This window comes from Castor canadensis, chromosome 8, assembly GCF_047511655.1.
Source record: "Castor canadensis chromosome 8, mCasCan1.hap1v2, whole genome shotgun sequence".
NCBI classification, from domain to species: domain Eukaryota; kingdom Metazoa; phylum Chordata; class Mammalia; order Rodentia; family Castoridae; genus Castor; species Castor canadensis.
Genome location: NC_133393.1, coordinates 141096990 through 141119073, shown reverse-complemented (window position 1 = coordinate 141119073; position 22084 = coordinate 141096990). Strand labels below are relative to the sequence as shown.

Here is a 22084-nt window from a genome sequence, read left to right as displayed (position 1 = left end):
ATCCAGAGGGAGATGGAGGTGCTGATGATCACTAGCCATTGGGGAGATGCAAATCAAAACCTCAGTGAGATATCACCTTCACCTCACATCTCATAGGGTGGCTGGTGTGTTGAAGATGTGGAGAAACCCTAGCACACTGATGATTATTGAAAACAGTTTGGAAGTTCATAAGGAAAAACAGAACTATCAGTAATCCCTCTTTGGGTAAAACCCAAAGAGAATGAAGTCAGCTGTTAGCACTTGAGCCACTCTACCAGCCCTTTTTTTGTAATGCATATTTTTGAGATAGGGTCTCTTGAACTGTTTTCCTGGGGCTGGCTTTGAACAGTGATCTTTCTGATGTCTGCCTCCTGAGTAGCTAGGATTACAGGTGTGAGTCACCAGCTACAGCTGCTTTATTTCTTTTGAAAGTGCTCCAATTAATGGGATTAGAAGTTATTCAGGAAGTGTTACATCTATGCACCGAAGATGGATAGTGATTTTGGCACGGTGACTGTCTAATAATGTAAGGGATTACAACCAAAAGCTCACTTTGACGAGGACACAGTACCGGGAGTATTGGAAGGGTCTTGCTTTAACAGAAAGTATCTCTCAGATATGTTAACAGATTAGCATCGCTCAGAAAAAGTAAAATGGCACTAAAAGACTAGAAAAGATCTATTTCAAATGGAAATAAAAAAGAAATAGACTAATTTAAGCTCTGGATTATAAAGTTATGATATTCTTTTGTGTGGCTTGTTCCTTCAGTAATCCTGAAACATATAGAAATCTTTAAAAGCTATTAGAATCTAACATTGAGAGCTGGACATGGTGGTGCATATCTATAATCCCAGCACTTGTGAGGTAGAGGCAGGAGGATCCAGAGTTTGTAGTCAGCCTGGGGTACATAGTGAGATCCTATCTCAAACAAAAAACTAACAAAATGAAACAAAGCAAAAGAAAACACCAACAAAGAATTCGGCATTGAGCCAGTAACTGAAATACCCAACTCAGTGGCTACTGACCTTTCTTCCTTCTTGTTTGCATAACATTAGGATTTAAAAACTCCTCTTAAAGTATTTCTAACTGCATGGCTACATAATTCTTAATGTGCATGATTGTAAATGATCAGCTTTGCTCTTCTCAGGCAAGATCTCAGCTGCGGAATGTGACTGATTTCTTACTCTTCAGGGATCAATATATTCTTAAAAAAAATGAAGGGCAGGAGGGTAAAATAGGTCTTTTCCAGGGGTGGGTTTTTTCCAGTAAGGGGGGGTGGATATAAGGAAAGAGGAAATGAGGATAAATATGGTGGATGTATTTTATATCCATAAATGAAAATAGAAGAATGAAACCTGTTGAAATTGTTCTAAGAAGAGGCCAGAGGGAGGTAAGGGAGAAAGATGAAGGGAGCAAATCTAACTAAGATACATTGTAAGCACACATGTAAATATCACAATGTATCCCCTTGTACAACTTTTATACAGTAAGAAAATTTTTTTAAAGTTGGCTTAAAACTGTTAAGTACAATAGCAATCAGCTTTAGGTTACTTCAGTCCTGTGAGATGAGGATACCCCTAGTTTTTTATAGGGCACTCTGGAATATTACTGACTTGATGTGTTACTTAGAGTAGAGTCTAAGCATATCTCAAATATCACCACACTTGAGTGATTTTTAGCATTGGGCCCTCTTAGTTGACAGTGATTTCTGACATGTCAATTTCCTGAGAAATTATAATGGGCATTTAGAAAAAAACATGTACAGTTCCTATGCTTTGTTCTCACAGCAACAGCTAATATATAAAAAGTGCTATATTTTGCAGAAGAATTTGGGATGAGGATGATGAGTGCTATTAATGAAATGATATAATAGTAGTTGAAAAATACCACCAATAATAATAAAAGGTGAAAGCCATGAATCATAAAAGAGGGTAATTATGTTTGTTCGTTCAGCCGAACCAAAGCAATTTCAACCACTTTGGCTGTGTTAATTTTTACTTTTATACAGTTTACCTATAAAAGACCATCCTAATAATATATGGACACTTATTAGGCTTAAAAGCCCAAAACTAGGCATGGTGGCACATGCGTGTGGTCCCAGCACTCAGAAGGCTGAGGCAGGAGGATCATGAGTTTGAGACCAGCCTGTGCTTCACAGTAAGACCCTGTCTTAAAAAAACAAGTTAAAAAGTTTTATGAATACTGGTATTAGTTTCTGTTGCAAATTACCACAAGCTTTGTGGCTTAAGACAATGCAAATGTATTTTCATACAGTTCTGGAGGCTAGAAGTCCAAAATGAGTTCTGTAGGCCCAATGTAAAGATGTCGGAGAGTCACTTTCTTTTGCAGGGCTCGGTGGGTGGCATCTTCTGTTTTTACCTTTTCCATCTTGGTGGCTGCTGGTGTTCCTTGGCTTGTTGTCACAGCACTCCTGTTTCTGCTTCTGTTGTCACATTGCTGTCTCCTAAACTTTGTAGCCATGTTTTATCCTGCTCCCTCTTAGAGGATGTCTAGATTACATTTAGGGCTTACTCAGACTATCCAGGATAATATTCTCATCTCAAAATCCATGACTTGATCACATTTGCAAAGTCCCTTTGGCCAGTAAGGCAGCATTCACAGGTTCTGGGCCTGATTCAACTTGCCACAATACCCATTATGATATATTGAGATTTTAATGTACAATCTTATTTTAACCAGGATTTCTTCTACATGTTTCGTTTAGAAGAAAGGCATTATTTTACATTTCAGTGTTGTTATAGAAGTCAATAGCTGGCTTTTAATTAACCATCTTCTTTTGCTAATTGTGTCATTAGTGGTTTTTTCAAAGTAATTCTTTAATTCTATAAGATCTATAACCCAGCAAGTTGAAATTGAACACATTATAGTAAATCACTTGGAAATTTTTGTTTTGTCTTGCATTTTCCATGCTTTTTTAATATTTAAGAAACTTTTATTTGGAGGTAATTTTATACTTACAGCATAGTTGCAAAAAATAGTACAAAAAACCCACTTGCATATCCTATCCTTTACTTAGATTCAACTGACATTAACATTTTCTCCCATTTGCTTTGTCTTCTCTATGTATGTATCTTCTTTGTTTTTGACATTAACATTTTTTAAATTATTTTATTTTATTTTTGCTGACCAAAAATGTTTTTAATGTAGGGAAATTCATTTCACAAGGCATTTATTTCATCTCCTTTGTCAAGATTCACATATCAAGAAGGCCTTTGAGGGGCCCATTTTCTAATGACTTTTTATTTTAAAAAAATGAATGTAAATACGAAATCTTTTAGTTGATTGTTCTCCTTTAAAAATTATTAATCAAGTTCTAGAAAATGAAGATACTATTTTAAGTTCTGCTTTTAAGACTGTCCTTTGCATTGAAGATTTATATCCTTTTTAAAAAATCTTTTAAGGCAGGGGGTTGATTGTTACAAGAAGGGTGACTTTTTTTTATTGTTTTATCATTCATATTTGCATACAATGCTTGGGACATTTTCTTCCCCCTGCCCCCACCCCCAACATTTTTTTTAAATGTAATCTTCCCCCCTTTATTTTCCATGGTTAAAATTTTTAAAAATTGGATATAAGTCACAAACCATGCAGTCCTCCTTTCTCAAGTGAAAAATTGGGTGGTTTTGGTATATTTATAAAAGATTGTACAACCCTCACCGTGATCTAATTTCAGAACATTTCATCATCCCAAGGAAACCCTGTACCTTTATAGTATTCCTCACTCCATCCTTTGTCCATCTCCTGAAAACCACCAATCTACTTTCTGTCCCTTTGGATTTGCTTGCTCTGGAAATTTCATATGAATGGCATCATAGATTATGTGGCCTTTATGCCTGGCTTCTTTCACTCTGCATAATGCTTTCAAGGTTCATCTGTCTTGTAGCATGAATCAGTACTGAATCTTAAGTAAGAATAATATCCCATCTTGGAATAGAACTGCTGGGTCATGTGGTAACTGTTTAACTTTTGTGGAACTGCCCACTCTTTATTTTCAGTTTATTTCCCATGAAGTTTGTCCTCCTCTTTGACAGGGTAGTGATTCTGGGGTGGGGTAAGAGTGCTTTTTTCAACCTCGGATGTCCTTCCAGAGGTTTAATGTGGGGATAATTTTGTTAAAGCCTGGCATGGTGCTCCTGTCATGACTGAATGAAATATTAAGTTCAGCTGACCTGGCAGAATAGTTCTTTTCATCTGCCTTTAGTGATTTTAATGCTCGTAGTTTCTCTCTGGTCTTATAGTGATATTGTTGGCAAGCTTAATTGTTTGTAGAAGGTAAGAATGCTTCCTAACTGGAATGTTATTGACTCTTATCTAATGATTTACAAGGAGAACTGGGATTCCATTCAATAAATAAATGGTTTTTTTTCATATTTTGGAAAGTAGTGGAAAAACTAACTAAATGTAGCATTAGTCATAGTCCTTTAAATTGAAGAAAATGTAAAATGATTTTTGTTAGTATAATTATTTTGAATATTTGATGGCAAATCTAGATAGAGCTATGGGATTTAAACTTATTTAGATATTATTTTTATATATATAATAATTGCTTATTCCTACCTAATGGGGAAAGATGAAAAATATGAATATCTAGTTTAAGCACCTATAGTCATAGGTGGGAAGATCTTTAAATATTTTAAGAAGCTAAAAAAATACAAAATGTAATCAAAGATAAGTGCTGGGGTAAGGGTTGCAAATTTCTGTGTGATAATAGAAAACTTAAGTAACATTTAACTGAAATCTGAGACTGTAGGTTACAAGGACTGTGAGTCAACTCTGTCTGTAAGTTAAGAAGTCCTCAATGAGTATAATAAGTATTAGAGTTATCAGACAGAATCCAGGAATACTGTGCCGGAAATCTTGATGATAAAACTTTGTTAAGCCAAAATAATATCACCAAAAATGCCTTCAGATTTATAATTGTTTGAATAAAGGATATGAAACTCTCAACCATGGGAGATTTATAATGAACCATAAAACATTTGTGAATCAAACTCATGGAATTAATTTTATGCTAAAGAGGTACTAAATATTTTTATATACTTGCAACTTTGCTGATTAGAGTTACATGTTAGTCTTTTAATTCCATTTTAAAATATGTAACCAAGTAATTGATTTAGGCTAGTGATTGTCAAATGGACATCTTACCAAGTTTGTATTCATTGTATGAATATTTACAAAAACCACAGTTATACACTTAATTTATTACATTTGTAAAGATTACTTTAAGTACTTAGAAACTTTTATAGATAAGCAAACTATCTAAAGTGAATAGAATGCCTTGGGGTTTCTCAGTGAATACGGAATGTTGAACTTTATTCTTGTAGGTCATTATTTATGGTTTAGTATGAGCTTTATAAGGACTGCTTTAAAGTTATTGTGGGGAAGATCTAGAGCAGACATTGTTGTAGGGCTAGCCTCCTACTAAGATGTGATCTTTATTGGGTCTCTATGTTCAGAGGCCTGTCCTGTCTAGTAGTGGATCCTGAATGCCTTCCAGACCTTTATAAACTAGAAATTTTTCAGTTTACAACTCCCTGAGTATTCTTGGCCAGACTTGTGGAGGTTACCCTGTGCATGTGTGCTTGCCATTCAGTTCTCAAGCTTTTCCTCTGAGAGCTTTCTCCTCTTCAAGTGTTTTGTTCTGTCCATTCCTGTTGCCTAGCCTCACTGTGCCAGAGTTCTCCCTCTCTGCACTGCGATCTCTATGTGCCTTTAGTTGGAACACTGGGGTTACTGGACAGCGTGTCTCATTTCTTCCCCCTTTCCCTCCACGTGCCAGGAGTCAGGGTCTTGCAATGCCTGATGGTTAGTATCTGAAAAGCAGCTCACACACACGCACACACACACAGATACATAAATCTTCCAGATATTTCTGAAAGCATATTTAAAATTTTGTTTAGAAATGTCATAAATTGTGCTTACTTTGCCAGCACATATATAAAATTGAAATGATACAGAAAAGGTTAGCATGGCCCCTGTGCAAGGATGACACGCAAATTTGTGGAGTATTCCATATAAGAAAAAAAATAGAATGGCATAAATCATGTCTGCAAAACAAATGGCAAACTCAAAGTCAATGAGGCGCTGAGGTTTTCTCTCTGTGTAGGAAAGTATAACCAGAATGGAGATGGAATGAATAACTGTGATCAAGTAAAACGTCTTCTGCAGAGAATATAGGAAAGTCCTGGAAATCTGTTAAATGTTAGCTTTTTACTGTTTTTTTTTTTTATTTATCTCACTATTATTGTTATTCTCATATATGTCACATAGCTGGTTTGTAATGAATGTTTGTTGAATTAATAGATTAGTTTTCAGTTATATTACTTAAATTTTAAAACTTAGTTTCAGTTCTTAATTTGAAGTTTATACAAAGCTTAGTATATGTTTGATAATATATCTTCTGGTAAAATTTTACTCCTGATAACTTAGATTTGCTAGTTGGAGAGAAGAGAGATTGAAATGTTGTCTCTTTCTTCCTTTTAGAAACCTATTACTACATTTCTCCATTAGTTGGTGTCTTTTTCTTGGCTCTGACTCCTATCTGGATTATAATAGCTGCCAAACATCCAGCTACAAGGACAGTCCTCCACTCAGGCTGGGAGCCTGTCATAACCGCTATGGTTATAAGTAGGTTAGTATTGAAATGTGTGTGTGTGTGTTCTATCTGCATGTGTGTATATGCGTATTAAACAAACTGTTTTTATTTCTTGGGTTAATATTTCCCAGAATCAGTTGGTAATTGTCTCAGGTAATAACGAATCTAAGTTTTAGGAATTATTGAAATCAGATGACCGAAACTCTTTTGGCCACCAGTTTCAAACTTCTCTCCAACCACAGCTTTACAAGATTGATGAGTAAAATTTAATGGTGTATGTGTGTGAACAGAGTTCTAAACTGCAGGCCCAAACGTCAGGGGCGATCTTGCCAATTACCCCAGTATACCAAATCAAAAGATGAATGGTAAAGGGCAGAGTAAGGAGATTTGTTAACACGGCACAGGCACACTGCAGGAGGAGACAAGTAAGCCCGTCTTCAGGGTCCTGGCATGAACTTTAGGTTGAAATAGAGGAAGACCTGGGGGGAAAGGGGTAAGAGGTATGCATAACTATTAAATAGTCAGGTTGCAGCTGTGGTCTGGTGGTAAGAGGTGGTCAGAGGTGATCTGGCTGTTCCTTATTTCAGGGCCTTGTTATAAAAAGAAAGTCATTGTTGCCTGGCAGGGGGTAGCTTCCCCTCCTGTAACAGGATGACTCAATGGCTATTTATCCATCAGACCTATCCTTCCTGGATTCTGAGGTGGCTGGAAGGTGACTGCAGGAGAGAATTGCTTAGAGCAAAGGGCACAGATACAAAATGAAGACAAAGATGCCAACCTTTGATCCTGTTTTTAGTTACCCTCTGAACATTTGCAGGCCCAAGTAAGGAGTCAGTGTTTTTCAGCAAAAGCAGGTTCTAAGTACCTGTTACATGTTTTTAACCCAATGAGCCCATTATTTATTTTGAGTTGTTAGGTTGCTCAGGTAAATATCAGAAAGTCTTAGGACTTCCATACCTAGGACTCTGACAAACTTAAGAATGTAATTAAGGATGTATGCAGATTTAGTTGCAAGTTTCCTTATCATAGTAGAGTTTTTAATGACAACAATATAAAATATCTTAAAGGTCTAACAATCAAGTATTGATTATATAAATTGTAATATGCTCACAAAATGTAAAATTAGTTAGCCATTAAAAGTAACATAGCATTTGACTGCTGTGGAAAGATGTTCAATATACATTTGGTGAAAAGAGTAACCTAGAAAAGATTACGATTTTCCTGTTCAACATGGTAAATTAAGACATGTTTATCTTCTTCTTCCCTGAAACTACTAAAATGGCAGCAAAAGAATAAAAATGCTATAAAACCATAAGCCAGAAGGGGAGCAGAGAAGACAGCAGGTGAGATATTAAAAAAATTAGAAAGGTAGGAATTAGATGAATGGTTTCTAACTGAACAAGCAGAAAGAAAAAAGAAAAAAAACTAAAAATCACCTGTCTCTAGAAACAAGCTGATCTGAACCTCAGAAACTCAGGCAAAGAAATTACAGGCAGTGAGGTATTCTGAAAGCTTAAATGAAGCATATTAGTTGAAAGTTTAAGTAGGAAGCAGTTAGAGCCCCAAAGCTCTTCTTCAGCTTGAGCATTCAGGTAAATACCCCTTCCTTTCTTAGCAGAGAGGTTGTACTTCATAGGGGAGGATGTAGACTAAGCACTGTATGAGAAACAGGAAGACTGTGAAAAAGTCTACCACTGAACAGTGAGAACCCTATGCTGCTTCCTTTTCCTTGTTCATAGAACACTGGCAGTCATGCTTATATGCTCAGTCATCTCTGAGGAGACTTAACAGCAGAAAAGAAATGGCCAGCAGATACTGACCTTTTGGGGCCCTTCAGTGACCAGCTTTATCTGTGTATACACCGATCTCCCAAGTGTGCTTACAATGCTCCTGATGTCTGGAGGATCACCAGACATTTGATGAAGGCCTGTAGCATAAAAGACAGACAAGAAGTACCCAAATAAAATATAAATAAATAAAATATAAATCTAAAAATATATCAGTAGCAGAAATAAAAAGTTGGACAATAAAGGTGAAGAACTCTCCTGGAAAGTAGGACAGAAAGCAAAGAAATGGACAATAAGAGACAAATAAACAGAAAATTGTCAAAGAAACAATACAAGAAAACTCCCCAGAATTGAAGAAAGTTTGTAGACTGAAAGGGCCCACTAAACACTCAATGCATGAATTAGAGTGTGAGAGAGCTGGCGCATAGCTCAGTGGCAGATGCTCAAAAACCCTGGGTTCAATCCCTAACACTGGGGGCGGAAAAAAAGAGTAGAGTGTGAGGAGGAAACCAAAGCATGTCATAAATCATAAGAGCTTCCAGGGAAAAAAGAAGTTACGTATAAGGGACTGGGAATCACAATAGCATCTTGTAGCAACAGCAAAAGTGATTTCTTTAAAATTCTGAGGGAAAATTATTTGGGGCATTAAACACAGTCATAAAATCAAATATGAAAGGACTAAGGAAATTTTCAGACAGGCAAGATCTTTTAGAATTTGCTTCCCCTATGTCCTTTCATTTAAAGCTGAAAGTATGGTCTATCAAAGTGAGGAAATAAATCAAGGAAGAAGATCACACAGGAATGAGGAATCTCATTTTGTGATAGCATAGGGTTCATTTTTCTGTAATGTAGATTGCTTTTTCCTGGAGGATTCAGGCAACTGAATCCTATGAAATATTGGGACTTGAAAATAGTACGCAGACCAAGATCCAATGTGGAAGAGATTGGAAGGTTCAGGATGACCACTGGGCCTCCAGTCTGGAGACCAGACATCCATCTAGATTGTCAGGACAGTGGGCATGAGGAGAGGTGTCTCTAAGAATTAACAAACATGGAATTGATGAAATTGATGTATTGAGAGGCATTTCATTACTTTGTTATACATTTGAGGCTGAGTTAGGAACGAGTACTTAAAAAGTGAAGTTAAATATGAGCAAAGCAAAGAGTACACGTGGGGATATTAATATGCTTTGTAGTAAACTGTGAGTAATGATTCAACTCTAAATATTTCATCATAAATTATAATATAACTCCATTGGCAGGATAGGAGGAGGAAGGGATTTGTAAAGGGACCAAAATAGGAGGGCACATGTATGGCTAAATCCTCACCTGCTGTAGGAGCAAGTCATTAGACGCATGGCTAGAATGAAAAATGAGAATGAAAAATGAGAAATAGCCATTTAAACATGTTACTTAGAAACGTAGAATTAAATGCCAGAAGAAACGAGAGACGTTGGAAAGAATTCGTAGTAGAGAGGATCTGGGAGTGAGGCTGAGGACTACTATCTTATAAAAAGATAATGTACACTTGTTTTTGGATAAAATAAAATTTAATACAAGCAAACTACTTTCACAATTTGATCTTATTTAATCTTTTAAAAATCTTTAAAAATATTTGAGAGTGGAGTTGGGAAGATAGTAAAAGTATAGAAAGTTCTAGTCAGGGCTGTGGAGTGGCTCAAGTAGTACAGTGCCAGCCTAGCAAGCATGAAGCCCTGAGTTCAAATCCTAGTACCACTAAAAAAAAAATCAACTAGAACGTTTTAGTTAGATAGAGGAATAAGTTCCAGAGCTCTGCTATGCAACATGGGGTCTATATTTAATAAGGATGTATTGTATTCTTGAAAATTTCTAAGATACTAAGTTTTAAGTGTTCTTACTACAAAGTGAATGATAATTATGTGATGTCATTCATATGTAAATTAGCTTGAGTCAGCCATTCTACAATGTATGTATATTTCAGGACATCATGTTGTATAGGATAAATACACATAGTTCTCATTTGTAAGTTGAGGAGAGGTCTTCTCTTTTTTGGTGCTGGGATGGAACCCAGGGCCTCACGCATGCTAGGCAAGCATTGCACCACCAAGCTACATCCCAGCCCTCGTTTGTAAACTGAAGTAAATAAAATATATAAATAAATGTCTGGAGGCCTGTATGCTAATGATATAACTCTAAATGATGCAAACTAGGTTGATTTTTATTCTTGTTTTCATTTTCTAATTTTTTTCTATGAGTTTCATTACTTTGGTTACAAAAATATTTAAAATGTATTTTAATAAATATTCATGTTATATCCACAACATGATCTGAGTGTTTTGGCAGGGAGAGTTATTCTTTGATTCATAAGTAGTGTGTTCTTCAAATACATTTTTTGACATTAGGGCTTAAAAAACTAAGTATTTTTGGACACTTTGGTATACCTTTTTAATGGGAACTCCCATCAGTTATGTATATTTTGTCAAAATTCATTTATTTTGCCAAAGAATTTAAATACTAAAGAACTGATAGTTTCCTGATGTTTATTTCAATCAGTCCCATTCTGTGATTCTGTGATAGCATGGTTCCATTTTGTAATGTAGACTGTGTTTCCTGGAAGTGCACAGATCCTGTGGAATATTGGGACTGACAATGTTTTACAGCTCTTAGACCAACAGACTGAAGTTAACCAGCCAATAGCTTTGTCTCAAGTTCCGTTGAGAGATTGAGACTGTATGGCTTACCACTATATTACATTAAAAATACCTAGTTATTTTTCAAGATTGCTCAAGTTCAGCTCTTTATGTGGCTACAACTTACTGTTTCAATTTACTAATGATAAAACACATTTTAACTTTACCTAGTTTTAACACAATAAGAATCTTCCCTTAATGATGTGCTTACTTCAGATATGAAAGGATACTTTTAAAAAATTTTTTTTATTAGAAAAATAATATATGACATGATTTTAAAAAATAAGCACAGAAGGATGTAAAATGATCACCAGTTCTCTGTCAGTCTCACTCCTAGAAATAGACATGGTTAATAATTTCTTATAGGTCCTTCTAGACATTCAAATCCATTTAAGCATATACTTTTCTTTTTTACAATTAGCATATCTTGGAGTTGAGAGTCATGAAATTTGGAGCTATAACTTATACTATGTTGTATTTCCAGCTTTTTTTCTGTTGAATTTGATTTTTACTTTGAATATTTTTCTTTCTACTCCATTTTTAAATGTGTAAACATTTTATTTTACAAAGTAGGGATGTATTTTGTGCAGAATACCTTCAAGTACTTTCCTCTTCTTCTTCCATAAATCATGTAATTTTATTTCTTTCAGCATTGGGGGCCTTATTCTGGACACTACTGTTTCTGACCCAAACTTGGTTGGGATTGTTGTTTACACACCAGTTATTAACGGTAAGAATTAGATGTGCTGTTTCATGGGGATAGCAAATCTTTATGTACTCTTAGGTACTCAGAGGAGTTTCAAAGCTTAGATTTTAAGAGCCCTATCCTCCAATCCCATCCAGTTCCCCTCCAATGCTGTGTTGTTTCTCAAAGTGGAAGTTATAATCCCTGGACTTTTTTATGTAGAATACAGTTTAAACCTGACTTTTAAAACTAGTGTGGAAAGATATTTATTTCATATCTGAATGATGCTCGGGCCTTTGTGCTCTTACACTGTTGCTGCCTTTGTTAATTGTCATGGATAAATGAGAATTGGGGAAGTCTCACCATTGCCTGAGTCAATTCAGTTCATTAATTCTGCTGATCTCTAAAATCTTCCTTACAGTTTTCTTTTTCGTAAAATGAGAATTTACATTTAATAAGATAATTTTGTTCAGTCCTAGTGATTTGGGGGATGGCTGTCATTAAATTGGATCTTAGGATAGCCTAGACCAATATAATTTTGTCTTATTTATTTATTTTTCATTTATTCACATGTGCATACATTGTTTGGGTCATTTCTCCACCCTGCCCCCCTCCCCCACCTTCTCCCCCTCCCCCCTTCAGTTCCAGGCAGGTCCTGTTCTGCCCTTATCACTAATTTTGTTGAAGAAAAGACATAAGCATAATAAGGAAGACAAAGCGTTTTTGCCAGTTGAGTTAAGGATAGCTATACAGAGAGACTCCTAACATTGCTTTCATGTATCCATGTGTTACGATCCATGTTGATTCAACTCTAACTGATCTTTCCCCTGCTCATGATAACCTCTGTCATTTTAAGATTTCTACCTGGGAAAAACATGTCACAGGATCTATATAAATCATTCTTCTATGTTTATATAAAAGAAAAGTTTATACTAGGGCAAGTTCTCCAAATTTCTCATTTCATATCTAAAATTTCTATTGAGCATGTTAATTCTTGTCTACCTTTAGAATGCCCATGAGCAAATTCCCCTTAAAAGTCTTCCTCCTAGTTGCCCTGATCCCACCATTCTCCCATGACCTGTTCTTAAAATCATGTAACCATCTGATTCAGCTTGGCTCATGTCTTTGACTTCAAAATGATCAAACATTGTCTCTTTACCCTCTAACACAATTCAGTTGTTCATTTGTATAACAAGCAGGTTTCACCAATTTAATCTGATGTCCCACTAAGGCTATCCATTCAAGTAATAAGGTAATCTTCCTGACTCACTCACTATTCAATGCAAGTTAAATATCACTAAAAGACTAATGTTCTGTAAGCAGTTTTTTATTATATCAGTCATAAGATAAACTTAACTGCTTTTCTCCTGTGTAGCAAGTCAAATCTGAATCCCTCTGTCTAGCTTTCAAAACCTTCCATATGCCGTTCAACTGTGTATTCCCAAAGGATATGCACAACTTTTTCTGTTATCATTCTTACTATATTCTTGTCCTGTCCCTACAATGATTGTCTAATTTTCACTGCCTGGAATGACTACCACTTTCCTGTTCAAATTTTCTTCAGTGAATATTAATTGACAAATTCAATAAAGATTTTAGAGTTGTATTGAACAACATTGCAGTGAGAAATTTAACTTGAATTGTAATAAGCCCATTACTAGTAAGGCTTTAATGAGTATTTCAGCTGTCACCTTATATAAAAAAACATTCTATAGCTTCATGAAATGCCCTCCTTAGAAGTGTATGCCATGCCACTTTGCATGGTAGTAAAATCCTTTCTGTGCCTAAGTAAACCTCTTAGCTGGACATCACAATGAGCTTATCTTAAATTAATTTCCGCTCTTTAAAAACATTCACACAGAAGATGCCCTCCACGTTTCTCAAATAAGATGAAACTTGAGAATTGAATTTCATTTTAAACATGCTGCTTAAAGGACTCCTGTTTATCATCATCATTTGTGTTTAGTGAGTATCTAATATGTGTCAGATAACTTACAAGTCTTTTTTTGAGATATGGTAATCCAGGCTAGCCTCGAACTCACAGTCTTCCTGCTTCATCCTCTGGAGAGCTAGGATTACAGATGTGCATCATTGCACCTTGCCCTTACAGGTCTTTTATGAGTTTTATATATCTTTTTTTTTTGAGGTTCTGGGGACCAACCCCAGATTACACCTCTTGTCTACCAAGTGCTGTTTCACTGAGCTATGTGCCCAGCCACGTTATATGTCATTTAATCCTCACAGAAGTAATTTGCCAAATGATTAATATCCAATAAGTGGTGAGTCAGGATTTAAACCCACATTTGCTTCATTCCAAAGCCTGCCATTTTCCTCTCAAAATATACAACTACTAATGCATCTGTTTTATTAGACACATGAATACATACCATTGTTTAAAGCAAAGTGTAGCTATAGTGTACTTATGGTAAAGTGTTGATACTGTGAGTAGGACATCTTTTAATACTTACTAACTTCTCTAGAACTACTGTGTTTCCAAATATATTTCATGGTAGCACTAGTTCTGCGAGGTGTTAATAAATACAACTTGAAAAGTGAGTCCTGTGGCCAATTAAATTTGGTAAATTAAGTTAAACAAATTTCCTCACTACAGGATTTCTTAGTCTTTCTCCTGCTAATATTCCTATGGATCTCTCCTTCTGGTACTTCTGCTAGCTAGGTGTTGAAATTTCTGATCTAATCTTCCTTCAGACCCCAGACCGCATTTGGGGAACCACCAATATAGGGTTTACATTCTATATTTTTATTAGTGTATATTAATTGTACAAATGACATTGTATTGTGATAATAAAAATGACATGAGAGCCCATCTCCCCTCAGTCAGTATGGCAGTCATCAAGAAAATAACAGCATGCTGGTGAGGATGTGGGTGGAGGGGAGGGGACCCTTTTACACTGTTGGGGGGAATATAAATTAGTGCAGCCACTATGGGAATCATTATGGTGGTTCCTTAACAAACTAAAATAAACTTATCACAGTCTACTGCCTTTTTTTCAGTACTGGGGTTTAAATTCAGGACCTCATGCTTGCTAGGCAAATGCTCTTGAGCCATGTCTCAGCCTTTTGGCATTAGTTATTTTCAGGTAGGGTCTTCCATTTTTCCCATGGTGCTGGGACAACAGGTACATGCCACCATGCCCAGCTTTTTGTTGAGATGGGGTCTCACTAACTTTTTGCCTTGGCTGGCTTTGAACTGTAACCCTCCCAATTGCTGCCTCCTGAGTAGCTAGGATTACAGCCCAGCCCACCAGTCTACTTTCAAACAATAATATTCCACTTTACATATAAGAGTCTTATATCATTGTACTTGAATTACATCCCCTTTCTTTTGTGTCTACCATACAATTTACTTTTTTAAATAAACCCTATAATGCATTGTTACTGTTTGTGCTCTAAACTACTTTTTAAGGAGATGAAACATGAGAAGATGGTATCTTCTCTATTTTCCTATACAGCAAGACATTTCCAGCACTCTTTCTTCTGTATAGATGCAGATTTCCATCTGGATCCTTTTGCCAGTGGAGGTTCCTTTTAGTGTTTCTTGTAGGGCAAGCCTCAGAGAAAATAGAGGCATCAGAAATGGTTTGTCCCAGCATGCCTCTCTCCTTTCCCTTCACTTCTGTTCTTACCTTTAACAACACCTCCTTTTAGCTTCTTTTGTCTGTCTCAGAAGAGCTGACTCTTGTCCAAGATGGATCTACCTGTGGCCTGGATACCATTTGATTGCAACTCCGTGGGATTTTTATTTCACCTGTTACTTTAATGTTTCCTCTGACTCTCATGTCTTCCCCTCTTCCATCTTTCCCTTTCTTATATAAATGTGCCCAGCATGTTATACCGTCTCAAGCTGTGGTTCTCTCCTCCTCTTCACGACCATACTTTTCCAAGTACAGTCTCCACTTTTCCAGTTCATTCCGGTACTTTCCTTCCCTTTCTCTCTACATAACTGCTTTTAGTAAACGGACCTGTGACCTCCTATTTACTTTGCTAATTACTGTGTTCAGTCTTCATTCCCTTCAGCCCTTTTCCACTCTCCCAATTCTCATCCCATCCTCTAAAAATTCTGATAATTTTCCTTCACTGGCTTGTACTTTCTCCCTGCCTCTTAAGTGTTTGTATTCTTCAAGATTTTGTTCTTGATCATCATCTTTACCCTTTTTATTGGTGATCTTGTCTTCAGAGATTTGCAAAGTGTAGTCCCCAGACCAGCTATATCACCTGGGATTTTGTTAGAAGTGCAAATTCTCATGCCTGAATTGGAAGCACTGAGGTCAAACCCCTCAGTTGATTCTGATAAAATGCAAAAGTTTGAGAATCATTTGTGTCATCATATGTCTTTTACCACTTTTTTCTCTAGTGTAGACCATCTTTAACACAATCTAGACACATATGTTCACTTCCCAATCTGCACTTTAAATTGGTTATTTTCACATGGAAGATCCAAAGCTCCTGAACCCATTATCTTCCCCCAACCCACTCTTCCTTCTTCATTTCCTAAGTCCAGTAACAAGACATCTCTTAGTCACGTGCTCCTAATTCTCTACTTTTACCAGCTCTTAAGATAACTTCTGAATTACTTGCAAAGCTTTGTCTCTATTGTCCCTGCTTTTTGTTCATTAGCTTTTTTGGAGTAGAACTCTAGGAACTGCCTCTCTGCCTCTTCTATTATCTTTCATCCACATTTGCTGTCAGAGTTATCTTCCTAATAAACCTGATCCTGTCTCTTCTCAAAGATCACAGTTAGCTTTTCATCTCCTTGAGTGTAAGGTAGAAATTATTTAGTGTAACATGCTGGGCCCAGTCTGCCCTAAGCTCTGCCTCTCCAGGCTTATTTCCCCACCACTCCACCCACTTGGAAGTTCTCATCTTTTTGAATTGGGCATGTTTCCTCAATCAAATACATCATGCTGTTTCTTTGTACTGTGCCTTTGTACTTACTGTTCTGTCTTACTCTCCTTTTCTTGCCTACAAAGTTCTGCTCATTTATCCAGACCCAGTTAAAGCGTCATAAATTCTGCATAGTTGATACTTACCAGTCAGCTGTTCTTCTTTCTGTGATTCCACAGTATACTTTTAGCAATTTTATTACAGTACATATTTATTTTCAATGATTTCCTTTCATATGACTCTGAATAATGCCTACCATGTTAAGATTTGGTAATTGTTAAATGAATAAACGCTTGAGTTAAGGCATATAGTTAGTTTTGCTGCAAGCTACATGTCACTGGATTGAAGGAAATTATCTTATTAAATAACACAACTTAGAACATAAACAAAATTCCATCCCCTATAGCAGGAACTGGTGAATTGCACTTAAAATAGCCAAAATAGAAAAAATGGTTCCTCTGTTCATGTAAAATATAGGCAATGATAGCAACACTTACTACTTTTGTCAGTAATTGCCCCTGTGTGTAGTGAGAGAAATTGGATTTGTATTGGCTTTCAGTGTTTCTTCCTATTTGGTCTGTTCCCCAACCTCTTTAGATAGGAGTGAGTATTTAGACATTAAAGATCCAAGGAATGAATGCTTTGTAGGCAGAAGGAGAGTTGGCCTAGAGACCTACTGTTCCAAGAAGAGCGTTGTAATGGAGCCAAGAAGGATGACTCAATTGGGACCATTTATTTTCTGACCAGGAACTCGTTCAAGACTTCAGTTTGGTTGAGGAGCAGGCAAATAAATGAAGATTTATAACAATAGAGTATTATTAACAATAAAAGTGAATGAATTGCTTCTCACCTACAAGTTAGGATGAATCCCATGAATTTAATATAATGTAAAACTCAGTGATATTTTATTTAGGAAAATGCATATAATGTGGTAATGGCATGAAAAAAGTGTGGAGCAATTAAGGATAGTTACTCTGATTGGGAAGGGAGGTTATAGGATTGGGAGGGGCAGTTACTTCAAATGTAAAGGTAATACTGTACTCCTTTTCTTAAATAGGGTGTGTCTTTTGTAGTATGATCTTTATAGCATGTGTATATTTTATAAACATTTTTCTATCTGTTAACTACTTAGTATGAAATGGCCTTGGAAGTAGCACTTTTTACATTCCTCATTAAACTGTTGGCAGTGAAAGGAAGATGAATAGGGTAGCAATCCAAATGGGGATCTAGAAGTCCAGATGAGGGTGTTTTTCTAAGATAAGAGAGATGTTGATATATATATTGGTGTGGAACCAATGAAGTAATAGTGAGGAAAGACAGGGTGTGAGGGATAGTGAATAATGAAGTATGAGGTCTGTGATATGTTGGACTACAAAGACAGGACCAACACCCAACTTCAGTGTGGAAAGAAAAGGAGCCCTGAAAAGAACAGATAAGAACACAGAGATATGGGTAGAGAAGAGACTATGATAAAGGGATTTTTAACTGACAGCCTCAAGTATCCTAAGAAAGAGGTACACTTATTTCCCTAGGGCAGTGTTCCCTAACCTTTTTTTTATGTGAAAGCACACTTAGAAAAATACAGTATTTGGATGACACACCAGGGTGAAGAAGGCAGCCACTTGTAGTCATGAGAAGAGCGTGGAAGGTTCATCTCCACACATCTGCAGCCCGTTTGAGGTGTCCTGGCTAGGCAGTTTTTTTTTTTTTTTTTTTTTTTTTTATATGTGCATAGAATTGCTAGGCAGTTCTGACCCAGGGCAGTGTTTCCCAGACTTTTCATCTCCATTAGCACCCTCTGAAGAAGCCATTTAAAATAATTCTTCCTAAACACCGCCCATCATAAAATATTAATACCACAAATACACTGTTTATTCATTTGTGTTCTATATATATACTGCATAGTATATATATATATATACATATATATATATATAGCTATATATGTGCTTTATGCATAAAAGGAATAACAATCTTTTTCTCCCCCTAAGAACCAGTTTTTACCCTCATTAGGAATGCATGATCTAGGGTACAGGAGGTGGTAAGTATGAAGTCTGTATGGAGTCTGTGTTGGGAAGAAAATGGTAATGATGATGGACTGGAGGCTGGGGAGGTAAATATACCTGCCCAAATGTATATGAAAGGGTCTTCACTTGGAGAGGATTTATGCATTTCTTCTGAGAAATACGAAAAAATGGCAGACATGTTTCATCATCCTTTTGCATTTCTTTAAGCTAAAAGAGTAATTACTGCATGTGAGTTCTGACCAGGAGTCTTGGAGGAAGAGTGGGTAAAAATGCAGGGGTATATGAAGATGGCTAAAATATGTAGGAATATATGGAAGGTGCTGGGTCTCTTGTGAAGAGGATTATGAGGATTTACTTTTTAAGAAAATGTACTTTCATTTTGGGTTCCTTTGAGAATGTGCAAAAGAATTCTTGACAATTCGAAATACATTCTATGATGTGAGTGCCAAACGTTTACTAGAAACATACATTCTAAATTTAACAAAACATAAATTTGAATTTTAAAGCAGTCCTTAGGTGAACCTGATGATAATTTCTTCCTAGTATTAAGTGGTTTTGTATCAACTGAGCATATTCTAGCAGAAGATACCCCAAATGACTGAGGAGTCTTACTTATTAGTTGGTATAGTGACAAGCTGTTTTAACTAATGTTTTTAATTTATGTGAGACTATCTTTGGATGTTCTCTTCTAGCTTTAATAATGCAATTAGTGTCTGGAGAATTTAATTCACAAGGAATACTAACAACAAACCCTTAATAGAAACAGTGTATATCATAGCAGGAAGACAACATTCTTTAACAGCAAAGAAAGCTCTTCCAATTCTGTAACAATTTGAAAATATAACCAGGAATCAGTATGAAACCATGAAAGGTTAGCACTTTAATTAGTCTCTCACTAATTAATTGTTTACTCTAAAATTTTATTCACTTTGTCAGGAAAAATTGTACTAGTATGTTTCTAAAGTTTCTGTTCATTTTTAGTTTGGTGCAGTTATAACATCAGTTATGTCACTGTCTTCTGGACTACAGTGAGAGAATACAGCGAAGAGGAAGGTGCTGATTATTTATAAGGATTTATTTCTATTTATTATCATATATTTAGTCTATTACATGGTAACACAGACATGACAAAAAGCAGTGTTATAAAGTTCTAACAACAAATTTGTAGCTTTTGAAGAGGGCTACAAGTATCATTAGTATCTTTTTGTTGCAAACTCAAGCTAAGGGAAGTCACAGCTACCACAGATATTCTCAGCCTTAATGGCATGGGCCTTCTGCATTTGCATTGAAGTGTTCCATATCTAATAAAATTCCAAATGGAACGCTACCCCCATGAGAATCCCCAGAGTAAATGAAGATGAGATGGAAACCGCAGTTTATATTTTCCTAGGGAAAGTATCTAGTGTGGAAAAATGTATCTGAATGCAATCTTTTGCCTTGCATTAAGTATAATCCTTAACCTTAGATTCTTCTTTTTGAGAGGCTGTGAATAGAAAACTTCGGATGATTACAAGGCTGCTGGTACATTGGTTTCTCCCTTCTAGCTTTCCCAGTACCTCTTTGTGAAAGTGCTTATATTAGGTAGCACAAATACTCTTATTTCTTTCTTTTTTTAGAGTTTTAGTTTTTATTTCTCATACATTAATAATAGGGTATTTCATTGTGATAATTCCATGCATGTGTACAGCGTACCTTGAACAAGTTTACCCCTTCCGTTATCTTCTCATTCCCTTTCTGCCTCCTCCCCTCTTTCACAGTGTGTGCTGGGTTTCATTATGCTGTGTTCATATGTATACGATTAATTTACTTTCAGAAGTGAGTGACTGGCCTTGCTTATGTAGTATTATCAGATGAGTGCCAATTTGTGCCAATTATACAATGTTCCATTCTAATTATTTACTTATTTTTTTTTACTTATGTATTTTTTATTTGTTATTTTTACTTATTTATTTTTTTTAATGGAACTGGGGCTTGAACAGGATCTCATGCTTGCTAAGTAAGCACTCTACCATTTAATCCACTCCACCTGTCCTTTTGTGTGTGTGTGTGTGTGTGTGTGTGTGTGTGTGTGTGTGTGTGTGTGTAGGACTTTTTTGAGATAGGATCCTGGCTGGCTTCAAACTGGAATCCTCCTGATGTCTGTCTCCTGAGTAGCTAGGATTACAGGTGTGAGCCCCCAGCACCCGGCTTCTTGTTTACTCTAGAAAGTGAGCTCAGATTTTAAAAATCCAGACTTTAAAAAAAACGGTCATCATGGCTTCTAGTAGAAAATCCATAAAGTAAATAGAAGGCAATTTAAATAGCTATTTAAAATATGGGTCCCAAGTTACTTCTTCTTTTTCTTTTTTAAACAAAATAATATGCAAGTTGAAGCTGGGTATCAGTGGCCTACACCTACAATCCTAGCTACTTGGGAGGTTGAGATCAGGAGAATTGCAGTTTGAGGCCAGCACAGGCAAATTGTTTGTGAGACCCCCATCTCCAAAATAACCAGAGCAAAGTGGACTAAAAGTGTGGCTCAAGTAGTAGTAGAACACCTGCTTTGCAAGTGCAAAACCCTTGAGTTCAAACTCTAGTCCCACAAATATGTGTGTGTGTGAATTGAAAAGCAACACAGTTCCTGAACACTCTCTGACCAGTGAATTCTCCATCATGTTCAGTGTGAGGACCTACAATTAGGAAAAAAAAATTAGAAATGTGCTATTTATGTAAATTTATTGGTAGTAGAAGGAGGAGGAGGAATAGTAATTTGTTGAACCTCTACTATGTCCAGAAACTATGCTAGGTTCTTTGTTGTATGCATTGTTTTATCTAATTCTCTCAGCATCCTTCTGAGGTTGATATTCAATTTTGTCCTCGTTTTCAGATTAGGAAGTGGAAGCTCCTACTGAAGTCAGAGTAAGTGGCTGAGGATATTTTCCAGCCTGTGGTGTATGAGCAGGGAAATGTTACAACGAAACTCCCAGTATAACTATCATATACTAATAAAAATGTTTAAAAGAAAGAAAGAAAGAAATCTTCAGGGAACAGTTTTACATTTCTGTGCCTTACTCATTCTACTTTGTCAATGTAACTTTTAAACACAGTTTAAAGACATGTGCTTTCCTTTAGAAAAAACTGCAGAACTGTACAAGGATACATTTTAAAAAACATTTTTATGATGAACTGCATTTTATGTTTTCTTAAGTGTGTCAAGTTTTCTTGTGTTTTGTTTTTTTTTTTTTTGAGACAGGGTCCCTCACTCAGGCTGGCTTCAAACTCAGGATCCTCCTACCTCAGCCTCCTGAGTGCTGGGATCACAGGCAGATACCACCATACCTGGCTGAAGCATTTGCTTTTAGTGAATTTTTAGTTTGACAGATGACATATGATGAGGAAATTGTGAAGCCACATTTAGTTTAAAATGAAGTCAT

General features: G+C 36.2%; 1 protein-coding gene and 1 non-coding gene across 5 annotated transcripts in view; both read left to right on the top strand.

Moving 5' to 3' along the window:
* Slc41a2 (solute carrier family 41 member 2) overlaps window positions 1-22084 on the top strand; it is a 120979-nt gene that overhangs the window by 48025 nt on the left and 50870 nt on the right. For all 4 annotated transcript variants that reach the window (XM_074084273.1, XM_074084275.1, XM_074084272.1 and 1 more), the window contains 2 exons: window positions 6484-6631; window positions 11705-11784. In XM_074084273.1, coding sequence (XP_073940374.1) covers window positions 6484-6631; window positions 11705-11784 — 228 coding nt within the window. The remainder of the gene's footprint in view (window positions 1-6483; window positions 6632-11704; window positions 11785-22084) is intronic.
* Window positions 5915-6020, top strand: LOC141426056 (U6 spliceosomal RNA). Its single transcript, XR_012451165.1, has one exon. It is a non-coding gene; the product is annotated as a U6 spliceosomal RNA (small nuclear RNA).